Genomic DNA, 16,078 nt, shown 5'->3' on the forward strand with positions numbered 1-16,078 from the left:
GCCTTTATCTTGTCTCCTCAGAATTACAGTGTTCCCGTTTTCAAATTTTAAATAGATGCAGCGTTCCTATCAAATGATTAAAAAAAAAAAAAGGTAAAAAATAAAGCTGGAAAGACCAACAAAACAAATTGCCATATTAGCTGGGGGTGATGGCAGGTGTCTCCGACTCAAAAAAAAGGAAAAAAAAAATTTATCATAGATGCATTTTCCCTTATCTACTCCCAAGCCACCCCTGCCAGAACAAAGGTTCTACAAAAGCAGAGGGTTGTTTTTTTTTTTGGTCTGTTTGATTTACTGCTAAATCCCAAGCCCCTAGGGAGAGTATCTGACAAATATATTAGACATTGATAAGACCAATTTTTATCTTTTTTTTTTAAAAGACAGTTTCACTCTTGTCGCCCAAGCTGGAATGCAGTGGTGCGATGTCAGCTCACTGCAACCTCAGTCTCCCAGGTTCAAGTGACTCTCCCGCCTCAGCCTCTTTAATAGTTTATCCCTATGCCTTTTAAGAGAAGCAGTTGTATGTTTGAAGACCTGTCTGGGTGATGCTGGCTCAACAAGTAGGAGTTGACGTGACTGAGTACTGTACTCATGTGAGGACTGGGTATGGGGGCCCAAGCTGATTCTCCTCCCAGCACTTGAGACAAACAGATTTTTTGAATAAGGTCCCCTCATTGAGAAAATAAGATGGACATTTCAATTTCTTTTCTTTTCTTTCTTTTTTTTTTTTTGAGACGGAGTCTTGCTCTGTCACCCAGGCTGGAGTGCAGTGCCGTGACCTGGCTCACCGCAACCTCTGCCTCCTGGGTTCAAGCGATTCTCCTGCCTCAGCCTCCCGAGTAGCTGGCATTACAGGCATCCGCCACCAGGCCCGGCTAACTTTTGTATTTTTAGTAAAGATGGGGTTTCACCATGTTGGGCAGGCTGGTCTTGAACTCCTGACCTCAAGTGATCTGCCCGCCTTGGCCTCCCAAAGTGCTGGGATTACAGGTGTGAGCTACGGTGCCAGTCTGAAAATGGTTAATTTTATGTTATGTGAATATAACCTCAATAGAATTTTTAAAAATAAATTTTTAAAAAGGGCGATTTATTATACCTTGTCTTTCTTTCCTTTTTTTGTCTTTTCAGGTGGTGGCATTTTGGGAGCTGGTGGTGGTGGTGGAGGAGGAGGAGGAGGTGGTGGTGGTTCTATAATGGCAGTGGTAGGCACAGCACCTCGGGCCTGAACTGGCTGCAATGAAGGAGCAGTCACTCCAATTGGGACGGAACATTCTGCATAACTCATAATTGCAGGTGCTGCCGCTAGTCCAAGGTAATTTGACTGCAGGCTCATTCCTCTGGCCTGATGACCCATTCCTGCTGCTGGATGGCTAACTGGTATTGTCTGATGTCCAATTCCTGTTGCCTGGTTTCCAATCCCTGCTGCCTGGTGACCTAACACAGAAAACATAAAATTATACTATAAAAAGGACATCATGACAAGAACAGATGCAATGAAAAGTGGGGATTAGATCACATAGAAAATAATTCCAGTATATTTTTTTCTAAAAAACATAGCCATATTTGCTAGTAGCAAAATATATTAATTTTGAATACCTTGGCATTAAACTACCTAAACATCAAAATCACCAATGTACATAAATATACAAAAGACAATCTGAAAGGATGTGTGCTGAACGTTTTTTGTGTTTTTGGGACAGAGTTTTGCTCTGTCGCCCAGACTGGATGAAGTACAGCAGTCTGACCACAGCTCACTGCAGCCTCAACCTCCAGGGCTCAAGTGATCCTCCCATCTCAGTCTCCTGAGTAGCTGGGACTACAGGTGCGGACTATCACGCCTGGCTAATTTTTGTCTTTTTTGTAGACAGGCTTTTGCCATGTTGCCCAGGCTGGTCTCCAACTCCTGAGCTCAAGCAATCCACCTGCCTCAGCCCCCTGAAGTGCTGGGATTATAGGTGTGAGCCACTGTGCACGGCCAGCTAAACTGTTAAAAACTGTGAGGTTTTTTTTTGTTTTGTTTTGTTTTAAGTAAGTAAAATAAATGCATACTGACAGTCTTTGCAATCAAGAGTCTTTAACATTTCTTTAGTTTTTATGGCATCTAATGCTGAAAAGAAAAGAAACAATACATTGAGGAAAAACCACGCTCTAATCACAATTACCTGTAGCTATAGCTGACTGGCTATACAGAACTGGAGAACTGCCAATGGTAGCTGACCTCTGAACCACTGCAGTACTAATTTCTGTAGCTTTCCTCTTTATTCCTTTAGTGGAAGAAGAACTAGAGATGGTGGAATCAACTGAACTCTGAAACACAAACATTTGTAATCAGTGGCTGAAGGTCATGGTTAAGCATAGCCTGCTCCCACCTCCTTTTCTGAGACAGGCTCTCATTCTGTTACACGAGCTGCAGAGGTGAGATCATGACTCATTGCAGCCTCCTGGGCTTAAGCAATCCTCCTGCCTCGACCTCCCAAAGTGCTAGGATTATAGGCGTGAGCCACTGTGCCCGGCCTTTAAACATATGCTTCTAAAATAAAACACGGTGTCAATCATGCTGCAGTCCTCAAAATCATTCAGAATGCCAAAGGGCATTACTTACCTGGCTAGTTACAACTGTGGTTTGTGCTGAAGGTTTCAAAGGGGTATCCTCCTCTGTTCCTGGGGCAGGGGGCTCCTCACTTCCCTCATCCTCCATCTCTACCTCCTGGATCTCACCATCTTCCACAGGAGGAGGTGGTGGAGGAGGGGGTGGAGGTGATTCTGGAGGTGGAGGTGGGGGTGGTGGCATTTCCAAGGGTAATGGAGGTTGAAGCACAGGAACATTTGACTGAAGGAGGGTCCAGAATGGAGTAAGTGGCATGAGTGATGACGAAGAAACTTGACCAGAAAAGGATTCTTTGCAAAGAGAACCTATGAAAACAGGTAAGAGTCAGGGAAAAAGCAAGACAAAAACTCCCTGGCTTATATTCATAGAAATGTTCAACTGGTCAGTAAGACAAACATTTATAGGAACCTAGCACAGTGTACAAAACAGTAAAGAATCTGGTGTCAAACAGCAGGGAGTGGCTCCTTCCTTGAAAAAAATTTGGCCCACAGGCATCTAGTCTATACTGACGTTGCTAAAATATTCAACAACTCAGTTCAAAAATGACTTCCATGGAAAGATAAATTTATGAACTTCATAGCACCTTCCCCATCTGTGTTATACTTGTCCTTTGGGTCTATATTTATGGATGAGTAGAAGAAGAATATAACATCAACTCAACGAGAAATGCAGTCATCTGAATCTGTAGTTTGAAGTTTTTTATTTCAAACACTCAAAAGCTTCAACATACACAAATAAAAGTAATAGTCTGGAGTCTATTTCAAAAGGGAAGGAGTGAGTGAATAATGTGCACCTGCAATAATTATTCCACATACTTTATTTTTTAGTGAGCTAGACAAAGTGAGTGAAGACAACCCAGAATATTCATTCAAAATACTCAGGAAAACTCTACCCATTGTGTTTAATTTGGGTTACTGAATTTTAAAAATCCATTTGCAAGGTGCTACTGTCAACTATATCATTCCTTCACACCTTTGCATATATTACATTCATTTGTGAAATCACAGAGACACAAGTTAGGGACGGCAATTTTTACTTTTATGATGATAAAAGAGAAATTTAGGAAGATAAATCTTCAAAGTATATAACTCAGACTTTTTAAAACTGCAGAGGTTTTGAAATTGCTGTTGCTGAAGTCTAAATTACGAAATTGCAGCTGAAAAGTTGCAGGATCAGCTTTCCTCAAACTTTGTAAAAGCCATCATTGATTACTGTCTTTTCTCTGCTGGGAAAACCTTTAAAGATTAGAGAAAATAGGATATACTTACTTGTAGCCTTCCCCAGCCCTCTTTATCGTCAATAGGGAAGTTTCACAATATATGGGACTATTAGATATATATCCCAGGAATGTTGAAGGGGATTTTCTCCCTAAAATCATAGAATTTAGGAGTAGAAGAGACATGAGAAATCATCTATTTCAACCTCCTCAGTTAAAGGTAATGAAACCCAGGCAGGAACTAACTTGCCCAAGATCATATCAATGTTAGTGGCCAGACCAGAGCTAGAACTCAAGTCTGATTCCTCATCTGATACTTCCTGTTTTACTAAGATGTCCTGGTGAAATACCAGGAATCCAAGAGCTTTAGACATCTCAGTCAAAAAAAAATCTCACTTCACCTGGAGTAGATACCCAGAAGAAGTCACCTGTTAAATTTCATGGTCAAAAGTGGTAGATTAAATAAGGCTCAATTATGAAAGACTCTAGGGCAAGAAGGTAATTTACACTGCTTTGCTCAAAATACACACTGGCACTCAACAAGGTAAAACAAACAAAGCAACCATTTGGGTCTTGCTCTGTTGCCCAGGCTGGAGTGTAGGTGGTGCGATCATAGCTCATTCTAACCTCAACCGCTTTGCTTAAGCGATCTTCCTACCTCAGCCTCCCGAGTTGCTAGGACTACAGGTGTGCATCATCACACCTGGCTAATTTTAAATTTTTTTTTTAGAGACAGTCTCACTGTGTTGCCCAAGCTGGTCACAAATAGAGTAGTTTTACTTTTTACGGAACAGACAGACAATACATTGTGTAAAAGACTTTAACAACATCATTCCCACGTCTCCTTAATTATTTTAAGACTGCTGCTTACTGCTACTTTTGGAAAAGGACATTGAAAAACATTCATCAGGAACATTAAGGCACTTTTCTGGCTAAATGACCTCAAATGACTCATTAAACTTTTGTATTTGGCCATATTTAATTATTAATTTATGCATTGACTTTTAGACAAAGTATGGCCAAGCAGTCTACCTTATATAATAGTATACAAGGACTACATCAGAACTAAGTTAATAAACATTGAGGATTAACTTAATTATTAAGGATTAAACTTCCTTCTATTAAACTAATCACAACATATAGTAGGTAAATATACGTTAAGATTTTCTCTATTTTTTTTCTTTTTTTTTAAAGGCTAGTCAAATGAAGCAGTGGGAATGGAGAAGAAACAAAGTCTGTAACGTTGTGATCAATTAGTTGCAAACACCACTGCACTCGGACCAGTGAGATTTTCAAATATTGGTGGATATCTAGAAGCATAATGCAATACCAACATGTTTGATGGTGGCATACTGCTATGCAGAGGAACTCAAGGAAACACAGAGTCAGTTCAAGGTTAATAATGTGGTTTATGACCTCCAACAAAGCTAATTAGAATTAACTAAACTCTGTGTATATATGAGATTAAACTAGACTTGATAAATTTAGCCACAAACAAGGAGCATTTTTAGAATATGTGAATCCGATGCTTTTTTTCATTTTTTTTTTTTTTTTTAATGACAGTCTCACTCTGTGGCCCACACCGGAGTGCAGTGGCGCAATCTTGGCTCACCGCAACCTCCACCTCCCAGGTTCAAGCGATTCTCCTGCCTCAGCCTCCCGAGTAGCTGAGATTACAGGCCCATACCACCACACTCGACTAATTTTTATATTTTCAGTAAGAGAGGGAGTTTCGCCATGTTGGCCAGGCTGGTCTCAAACTCCTGACCTCAAGTGATCCGTGTGCCTTGGCCTCCCAAAGTTCTGGGATTACAGATGTGAGCCACCGCACCCGGCCTCTGCTTTTGTATTTCATAACCATTTCAAATTCTCATGTACAATGTGTCTCCCTCAAACTTTGTTATGAGATCTGCACATTACCCGTCTCACATGAAAATAAATAATAAAAATACTTGAATCTCTAAGTTTATTCAAAACATAAAAGCTGTGTCATAGTAATAACAATTATCTCCTTTACCTTAGGAAGATCATCAGAAAATTCTAGTCTGAATACACACGGAAGTCGTATTACAATGATGCTTCTCCTTGCTTTTAAATTTAACCTAGTTGGTATTTTTGCTGTTTAAGAGAATATTTAAGTCTGAAGCCCAAGCAGAGATTAAAATGGTATACACAGCTTTTTTTTTTTTTTTTTTTTTTTGAGACGGACTCTTACTCTTGTTGCCCAGGTTGGAGTGCAATGGTATGATATTGGCCCACCACAACCTCCACTGCCTGGGTTCAAGCAATTCTCCTGCCTCAGCCTCCCGAGTAGCTAGGATTACAGGCATGCCACCACACCCGGCTAATTTTGTATTTTTAGTAGAGACGGGGTTTCTACATGTTGGTCAGGCTGGTCTTGAACTCCCGACCTCAGGTGATCCTCCTGCCTCAGCCTCCCAAAATGCTGGGATTACAAGCATGAGCCACCATGCTCGGCCTAAGCAGCTTCTATTACATGCTAAAAGATTTAAAAGCTACAAGCTTAAAACTGAGTATGTTATGAGCATACAAATTCTTAATTTTTTTTTCTTTTAAAGACAGAGTCTCACTCTGTTGCCCGGGATGGAGTGCAGTGGTGCAATCTCAGTTCACTGTAATCTCTGCCTCCTGGGTTCAAGTGATTCTCCTGCATCAGCCTCCTGAGTAGCTGGGATTACAGGCACCTGCCACCACACCTGGCTAATTTTTGTATTTTTAGTAGAGATAGGGGTTACCATGTTGGCTGGTCTCAAACTCCTGACCTCAAGTGATCCGTGCACATTGGCCTCCCAAAGTGCTGGGATTACAGCCGTGAGCCACTGTGCCTGGCCAAAATTAATTTTTTAAAGCTCCCATTTTCCTTTTCTTTTGAGACAGGATCTCACTTTGTTGTCCAAGCTAGAGTGCAATGGTGTGAATATAGCTCACTGCAGCTTCAACCTACCAGGCTCGTGATCCTTCCCACCTCAGCCTTCCAAGTAGCTAGGACCACATACTCGTGCCACCAAGCTAGGCTAATATTTTGCAAAGATAGGGTCTTGCCATGTTGCCCAGGGTGGTTTTGAATTCCTGAGCTCAAGTGATCCTCCTGCCTCAAACTCCCAAAGTGCTGGAATTACAGGCATGAGTCACTGCACCTAAGAACCTTGTTTCTCTAGGCGTTTTTTTTCTTTTTAGATAAGAGTTGTGCTCTGTCACCCAGGCTGGAGTGCAATGGCGTGATCTTGGCTCACTGCAACCTTCGCCTCACAGGTTCAAGCGATTCTCATGCCTCAACCTCCCGAGTAGCTGGGATTATAGGCGCCTGCCACCATGCCCAGCTAATTTTTGTACTTTTAGTAGACACAGGGTTTCACCATGTTGCCCAGGCTGGTCTTGAACTCCTGACCTCAGGTGATCCACCTGCCTGAGCCTCCCAAAGTACTGGGATTACAGGCATGAGCCACTGCACCCGGCCTAGGCATCTTTATTTCTATGTATAGAAAGCCTTCCTTAATTTTCCCCCAAAGAGAAATTATTGTTTAGTATTTTGAATGAAGAGCTCAGTTTAGCAATTTAAAGCAAGAAATTATACAAATTGTTCCATAGAGATTAAAAAGAAAAAGCAGCTAAACTTCACCTAAGTGACATAAGCCCAATATAATAGATACGTTGGATATCTTGAACCCAACTCATCTTTAGAACCCACTCCATCTTTAAAATCATAATGTTAAATTCAAACACTGAAACAATAAATAAGGATTAAAATGACTTAGAAAATAAACAGAACGTTGAAACTTCCTTGGATTCTCACAGTGTAATTTTGCACTCCTTCCCTGACTTTATTTTTGAGACAGGGTCTTGCTCTCTGTCGCTCACGCTGGAGTGCGGTGGTTCAATTACGGCTCACTACAGCCTCTAAATCCTGGGCTCGAGCAATCTTCCCACCTCAGCCTCCCAAGTAGCTGACACTATAGGCGTGGGCCACTAACTATGCCTGGCTAACTTTTAAAACAATTTTCTGAAGAGACAGGGTATTGCTGTTTTGTTTTTTCTCTTCTTTAAAAGACAGCTGGTTTTAACCACCACTGAGTTGATTACGAGCTCTCTTTATTAGGCTTAGAACTGTTGATTACTGCTCTTAAATCTCACAGACCTTAGTGTAAGATTTGGATTTTACTTAGATCAAGTTCATCCTGCAATTCTAGGGGTTCTCAACAAAGAGAGGCTTAAGAATATAATCTGTTTCACCAGTGGCTTTTTCCTACACTACAACTAGTTCTGTTTTAATTAAATAGGAATGGCTCAAGAGCCTCATTTTACCAGACAGTATCAACTATGTGTGTCATAAAAGGAGAAAACAGCTTAATACTAATCTCAAGTGTTCACAGAACATTCAGAATTGGTAACAGTGGCATTTTCAACTGTGGAACACAGAAGGGACATTGACAGTGGTCAGGAGTGGAGTCACCTATCCAGAACCACGATCAAGACTCTTCAGTTCATTAACTACTAAAAATCAAACGAACGAAAAGAACCAATATATTATTAGACATGTCTATCACTGCTACCAAAAGAGAGGAAAAATATTCAAAAGAAAATCTCTTCATGTAAAAGGGAAGTAAAATGTCCTGTAAGTTGAAAAAATGCACTTCTAAAATGTGAAGTAGAATAAAATCGGCCTTTTGCTATGTTCTAAAATTATCACTGCAGTTGTACGTGACCTGCTGACGATTCCTAGGCTATTTAAGAAGTTAACAAAATTATCTGGCACACAACCAGTTTCATTTGGTACATTACTAGTGCTTGTCTACTATGATCAGGGAGCCAGTAGAGTACAAGCATCAACTTGGATAAGTATCAGACAAAAGAATTCAGCTCCTAACTCTGTTATTGACAAATTTCACTTTTTCAAATTTTCAAAGATCTACTACTTTAGAAACGACTCATAGACTCTTGCCTTCATATGCCATCAGTTTAACAAATAGCTACCAATTCCTAAGATTAAAAGGTAGAAGTTTCTTTACACATTGGAAAATTTTAAAACTAAAACAAAAAAGGTGGTTAATTGAAGTCTTGAGTATGCTTCATTATTCACTTATATTTGTCATTCCAGGAAAGAGACTGAAAGGGGGAAAAATTGCTTCTTTAATAATGTGGCAGTCAAGTTCAGGCTCTTCTGAAGAGCTATCAGATCCTTAAAGGAACTGAGGAGCATGAAAGCCTATCTTTTAAAAAACTAAATTCTTCTAAGAGCACCTTAAAAATGGAATGATCCATTCTATTGCCAATTGTTTTAGACCAGAGAAGATTGCTGGTGATTTTTAATGATCAACTATTTTGCTTCTCTGAAACAAGCACTAATGGCATTTCTTCATATCATTTTGATTTGTACCAACCACCCTTTTTGTAAGATTAGCAGAGGTGAGAAATGAGGCTGCAATATGAACAGACTAAGTGTTGTATAGAAATGTAGAACAAATCTCAGCATGCCACATATATTGATAGTTTATCTACTTCTTTAGCACTAATTAGCATTCCTATTTTTGGAGACCCACAGTTTAGTCAGTGGCATGATAGAATGGTTATAAAACAATCTTTTAAAATCAAAATCTATTGGCTTATCTTTTCATTTTGGGGCATAGTTTTATACATAACAACAGTATGCTGATTTCCAACCATAATAACTCATGCATTCCTTGTTTTAGTTCACATCACTATCCTCAGTCAGAAGCTTATATTATTATGACATAAAATCTGTTCTTTTAATGATGTAAATTAATAAGATTTTTCTTCTAAAGTCATTTCTGCGCAATTAGTACAAGGTAAATTGTCCCACCTGTGGAAGTTTCAGAGGAGTCTGTAGAATTTGAATCAGTGCCAGTTTTGTCTTTCAAGGTCTGTTTGGCAAGAGTCTCATCTCTACTTTCTTGCGCTTGGCTTTCTTCTTCTTCCTCTTCACCATCTGGAAACTCCCACTGAGACTCGCCCGACTGTTCGTTTACATAGAAATACCGTCTATGATCCCTAAATTACAAGAAAGAAAACACATGTTTTAAAACCCATTCTCCTACAAAGACACTTCCATTTGGTCCTGTCCCAGGACAGCAGTCTGCTCTCACAGGGACGAACCTCTTAATGGACTGCTATTCACAAAGGCAACAAAGAGCTTTGACAACTGAGAATGGAGAACCAAGGATAATTCAAAGCTATTTGCACTGCCAGCAACTCTGTGAATACAGCCCTGAACCCTCTCACTCCAACAGATGAGACTTAGAAAACATTTTTCTCTTTTTTTGTTATTTGCCAATGCATAACAGGGTTTCAAGTTTCATTAATGAAGGGACTCAATCGCCTAGAACACTAATTTCCCTTCCAAAGAAGAGAACAACGAAGTTTGTGAAAGGTGACTCTTCCCCTCTTGGACCGTGGAATTCACATTTCATATTCTTGATATCAAACACAGTGAAAGCTAAAGAGAGGGAGAGGATCTGGGAGCTGAAAAATAAAAGAGCAAAGATTTCAAATAACGAAAAAAAAATCAAGAAAAGCCAAATATATAAAGAAATGTTTTCATCTGACCTGCTGGCAGAGGATAGTAATCTTGTTCTTCATTCACATCTTCAGCCACGAAGTTTTCCTTAACTTCACCGAGGTTAATCAGGAGTAGTTGCTTCCAGAGGTCCTGTAAAGCGCACAGAGCTCTCGCATGCGCTTAACCCCCAAGCCCGCCCTACTCCGTGCAACACTCTGGAGAGTAAAAACCAGCTTTGTCCATATCTTGGGAAAAAATCCGTTACATGGTACACTTTAAACACTGCTTTTGTTTCTCCAATGTGTGGCTGGCCAAACTTTGTGCTTGCGGTGCTTTGCCTGCCCAGCACCACTAACTGCAGCTGCTCTCAGTCTCCAGACAGGCTGTCATGTCGTCAGATGGTGGTGATCACAAATCATGTCTGAGATGTCAAAGGTGAAAGGTGAAAAGGGGAGAAGAGTGCGTACCTGTCCCAGTGGCAGGACCAGCCTTTAGGAGTGGCGTTTATTTCATACTGTTTTAGTTGTTCTGCTGCATCCTGAAGTTTTCGTTTAAGGTAGTTTCCATTAAGAGCCCCTTCCCGCCAGTCTGCAATTCGAGTCTAGAATAAACAGACAAATAAGTTAAAGACTTACTATTTTATGTCAGGAGACACAGGCAAAGGGGATATAAGCCTTCTGCTCCAAGACTATATCCCTGTGCTCTGGCAGGAGAGTACACTGGAGAGGAAAATAAACCCCATCTTCATCTCATAAAATAATCTTAAGGCCAGGCGTGGTGGCTCATGCCTGTAATCCCAGCACTTTGGGAGGCCAAGGCAGGTGGATCACCTGAGGTCAGGAGTTCAACACCAGCCTGGCCAACATGGTGAGACCATGTCTCTACTAAAAATACCAAAATTAACTGGGCGTGGTGGCAGGCACCTGTAATCCCAGCTACACGGGAGGCTGAGGCAGGAGAATCACTGGAACCTGGGAGGCGGAGGTTGCAATGAACCAAGATTCAAGATTGTACCATTGCACTCCAGTCTGGGTGACAAGAGCGAAACTCTGTTTCAAAAAAAAAAAAAAAAAAAATCTTAAGTACACGACAGAGTTCTGAAAAATGAAATTGGGCTCCAGGATATTTTTTACACCACCAACTCTCCAGTATGTGTGAAAATGAGTAGTAGTTCTGTCTTCCCCTTTCAATTTATTAAGATTGGTTTCCCCAGTAGTTTTACTTTTTTTGGGAAGATAGTTCACTTATTCCAGTACTGTTAGTAATCAGTTAAGGGTTCAGGTTTTTTTTTTCTTTTGAGATGGACTCAGATTCTGGCTCTGTCACCCAGGCTAGAGTACAGTGAAGCGATCTCTGCTCGCAACCTCCACCTCCCGGGTTCAAGCCCTTCTCCTGCCTCAGCCTCCCAAGTAGCTGGGATTATAGGCGTGTGCCACCAAGCCCGGCTGATTTTGTATTTTTAGTAGAGGTGGAGTTTCACCATGTTGGTCAGGTTGATCTCGAACTCCTGCCCTAGGTGATACACCTGCCTCGGCCTCCCAAAGTGCTGGGATTACAGGTGTGAGCCACTGCGCCTGGGCAAGGGTTCAGTTCTTTTTTTTTTTTTTGAGACGGAGTCTCGCTCTGTCACCCAGGCTGGAGTGCTGTGGCTGGATCTCAGCTCACTGCAAGCTCCGCCTCCCGGGTTCACGCCATTCTCCTGTCTCAGCCTCCCGGGTAGCTGGGACTACAGGCGCCGCCACGTCACCCGGCTAGTTTTTTGTAGTTTTAGTAGAGACGGGGTTTCACCGTGTTAGCCAGGATGGTCTCGATCTCCTGACCTCGTGATCCGCCCGTCTCGGCCTCCCAAAGTGCTGGGATTACAGGCTTGAGCCACCGCGCCCGGCCTAGGTTTTATTGTCGTTCCCCCTGCTTAAAGCACTTGATGCATAACTATCTCTGTCTAACTCCACTCCGTAGTAAGACAGAGACGCTTGGCTTCAAACATTTTCCCTTGGGTTCAGTTCTTAATGAAATTAGTCAGCTTCCTACAGGAGCTCCTTACCTAATCCTGCCCTGCCATTTTGTAAAGTATGTAAGTTACAAATAGGATTCAACTTTTCTTTTTAAACAGACTTATAATGCTTTAACACAAAGTACCTTCAACATTACATGGCCTCATCTGACCATCAGAATTTAATTTTAATTTGTGAGAAAAAAATCTATTTACTGTGCTTTGGTTAATACAGTTTTATTTCTTGGACTGTTGGCTCAAATATGCATCAAGGCTAAAAATTTAAATTTAGGCTTAAAATGTAAGCAAGACAGAGTTGTAACACATACAGCATTTCATTCACTTACTGTTTACACCAAAAAAAACTTACCTCAGTCTGTAAGAGCAGCACATGAAAGTTGGAGATGGATTGTCTATTAATGCCTAGAAATTCAAATTTACTTGTCAGGGTATTTGCCAGTTCTCCAATCTGAAACTACAATGCAGAAAAGAAGAAAAGTAAAACTAGAATCTAACATTTTCTGTATTATGTACAATCCTTCATTTATTCTTATAGACATCGGAAATATGGGTCTGCCTATAAACAGCCTTCCCTCAACAGCTGTATTTAGTTGTCCAGAATATAAAATTCTAATTTACAGTAACATAATACACATAACAAAGTGACAAATAATGACAGGAATCAAATACCATATTTACATAATCAATGCATTTTAAAAAGTATTCAAGGCCGGGCGCGGTGGCTCAAGCCTGTAATCCCAGCACTTTGGGAGGCCGAGACGGGCGGATCACGAGCTCAGGAGATCGAGACCATCCTGGCTAACACAGTGAAACCCCGTCTCTACTAAAATACAAAAAAACTAGCCGGGCGAGGTGGCGGGCGCCTGTAGTCCCAGCTACTCGGGAGGCTGAGGCGGGAGAATGGTGCAAACCCGGGAGGCGGAGCTTGCAGTGAGCTGAGATCCGGCCACTGCACTCCAGTCCGGGCGACAGAGCGAGACTCCGCCTCAAAAAAAAAAAAAAAAAGTATTCAAAACAATTATTGTGTTTCAGACAAAAGTCTCGCTATTGCCCAGGGTGCTCCTGAACTCCTGGTCTCAAGTCAGCCTCCTGCCTCAGTCTCCAAAAGTGATGAGATTACAGATGTGAGCCACTGTGCCTAGCCCATCATAATGCATTCTAATACAACATGGAATTCAATAGTTGCAAAGGGATCCCAATATTGAAAAGCTAAACTCAAAGAGTAGAATTAGAATGGTGGTTGCCAGGGGATGGAGACAGGGGAATATGGGGAGATGTTGGTCAAAGAATATAAACTTTCAGTTATAAAATACATTTTGGGACCGGGTGTGGTGGCTCACACTTGTAATCCCGGCACTTTGGGAGGCTGAGGCAGGTAGATCACAAGGTCAAGAGATAGAGACCATTCTCGCCAACATGGTAAAACCCCACCTCTACTAAAAATACAAAAATGAGGTGGATATGGTGGCACACACCTGTAATCCCAGCTACTTAGAAGGCTGAGGCAGGAGAATCACTTGAACCCGGGAGGTGGAGGTTGCAGTGAGCCAAGACTGTGCCACTGCAATTCAGCCTGGTGACAGAGCGAGACTCTGCCTCAAAAATAAAATAAAATAAATTTGGAAATCTAAAGCACAGCACGGTGACTACAGTTAATGATACCTGAAATTTGTTAAGAGTATAGATCTTATGTGTTATCCCCACATACACACACAAGACAACTCTCCAAGGTAAGGTGATATGTAAGTTAATTTACCTTGCTTGTGATAATCATAATATACATATATAACAAATCATGACATAGTACATGCAAGATATATGTATAGTCAATTATAGCTCAACAAAGCTGGAAAAAACAGATCCTGAATGATATAAATACCAATATTGTCAAATTGCCATTTATCCATCAATTGCTTTATTAGCCACCTGCTGAAGCCTGAAACAAAATTAATTATCCCAGTCCCTTCTACTTGGTTGTTCCCTAACTAGTAATTGGATACTCTTGCAAGTCAAAATAACAAGTTAAGTGGTTTTTCCAGCAGACCACCCTTAAATAGCCAATACTTATTTGGTCTAACTCTCCCATGAGATTAGGTTAGAAATGCAATTCAAACTAAATTTGCCTTTGTGTAAAGACAAGTATTTCACACCGGAATTAAATCTGTGACTTTTCTCCCAAACTAGACAAGCCTATAAGCTACTGCTTCTCAAACAGAGGCTTAATTTGAAGAAAGCAATTAAGCAGTTAGGATGTTAGATAATTTCTCAGTATCAAGTCAGCCTTGTAATTAATTATTTCAGGCTTAAATATGATCTTTTCATCTAACCAAGTAAACAATTTGGGTTTGGAAACATTACTATTACTTTTACTACTTGTTAACAGAAAGCAGTTTAATAATAACTGGCATTTAAAAAAAAAAAAATTGGGCCAGGTGCGGTGGGTCACACCTATAATCCCAGCACTTTGGGAGGCCAAAGCGGGTGGATCACAAGGTCAAGATTTCAAGACCAGCCTGGCCAACATGGTGAAATGCCGTCTCTACTAAAAATACAAAAACTTGCCAGGTGTGGTGGTGTAATCTTAGCTACTTGGGAGGCTGAGGCAGAAGAACTGGTTGAACCTGGGAGGCAGAGGATGCAGTGAGCCAAGATTGGGCCACTGCACTCCAGCCTGGGTGGCAGAGCAAGACTCCGTCTTGCGGGGGTGAGGGGGGGAGAAAAAAAAAAAATTTGTTGTGTTGGGCGCAGTGGCTCACGCCTGTAATTCCAGCACTTTGGCAGGCCAATGTTGGCGGATCACAGAGCCAGGAGTTCGAGACCAGCCTGGCCAACATGGTAAAACCCCGTCTCTACTAAAAATACAAAAATTAGCTGGAAGTGGTGGTGCACGCCTGTAATCCCAGCTACTGGGGAGGCTGAGGCATGAGAATAGCTTGAACCCAGGAGGTAGAGGTTGCAGTTAGCCGAGATCGTGCCACTGCACTCCAGCCTGGGTGACAGAGCAAGACTCCATCTCGAAATAATGATGATAATAATAATAATAATAAAAATTTGTCAAGTTGCATTAAGTAATATACATACTTTCAAATCCTGTTCTTCTTCTACTTTTGGTGTTGTTTGTACTTTTATTTTCTCTGGAGATTCTTCTACTTCCACCTCTTTATCTGAATTCTCATCTGTTTTTTCTGAATTTTCAGCACCAATTGCTGTAAAAGAAAACATGTAAAATTAAACTAAAGTACCAATACTTACAGAGCACTGTATACATCTTCCCCCATAGCAGATATCTGCAAAAGATTATTAGTTCTTTCTCTCTTCCCTGTTTTACCTACTTGTTAAAACTCTTCAAACTTGTCAGCCTACTGTCTTTATAACCCAAAAACAATTCAGGGCCGGGCGCAGTGGCTCACGCCTGTAATCCCACCACTTTGGCATTTGGAGGTGGGCAGATTACAAGGTCAGGAGATTGAGACCATCCTGGCTAACACAGTTGAACCCCATCTCTACTAAAAATACAAAAAATTAGCCGGACGTGGTGGCACGCGCCTGTAGAATTGCTTGAACCTGAGAGGCGGAGGTTGCAGTGAGCCGAGATTGTGCCACTGCATTCCAGCCTGGGCGACAGAATAAGACTCCATCTCAAAAAATAAATAAATAAATAAAATAAAAATCCTTTATAATCAACTTTTTTTTTTTTTTTGAGAC

At 41.2% G+C, this 16,078-nt stretch overlaps 1 protein-coding gene across 1 annotated transcript in view; it reads right to left on the bottom strand.

Annotated features, from left to right (window-relative positions):
* FNBP4 (formin binding protein 4) overlaps positions 1-16,078 on the bottom strand; it is a 57,161-nt gene that overhangs the window by 4,617 nt on the left and 36,466 nt on the right. Inside the window, exons 8-14 of the mRNA XM_017865729.1 lie at positions 15,455-15,579; positions 12,723-12,827; positions 10,827-10,960; positions 9,664-9,851; positions 2,603-2,913; positions 2,163-2,307; positions 1,097-1,434 (exon numbers count right to left, since the gene is read on the bottom strand). Of these exons, the coding sequence (XP_017721218.1) occupies positions 1,097-1,434; positions 2,163-2,307; positions 2,603-2,913; positions 9,664-9,851; positions 10,827-10,960; positions 12,723-12,827; positions 15,455-15,579 (1,346 nt within the window). The remainder of the gene's footprint in view (positions 1-1,096; positions 1,435-2,162; positions 2,308-2,602; positions 2,914-9,663; positions 9,852-10,826; positions 10,961-12,722; positions 12,828-15,454; positions 15,580-16,078) is intronic.

Source organism: Rhinopithecus bieti, unplaced genomic scaffold, assembly GCF_001698545.2.
Source record: "Rhinopithecus bieti isolate Rb0 unplaced genomic scaffold, ASM169854v2 scaffold_81727, whole genome shotgun sequence".
NCBI lineage: Eukaryota > Metazoa > Chordata > Mammalia > Primates > Cercopithecidae > Rhinopithecus > Rhinopithecus bieti.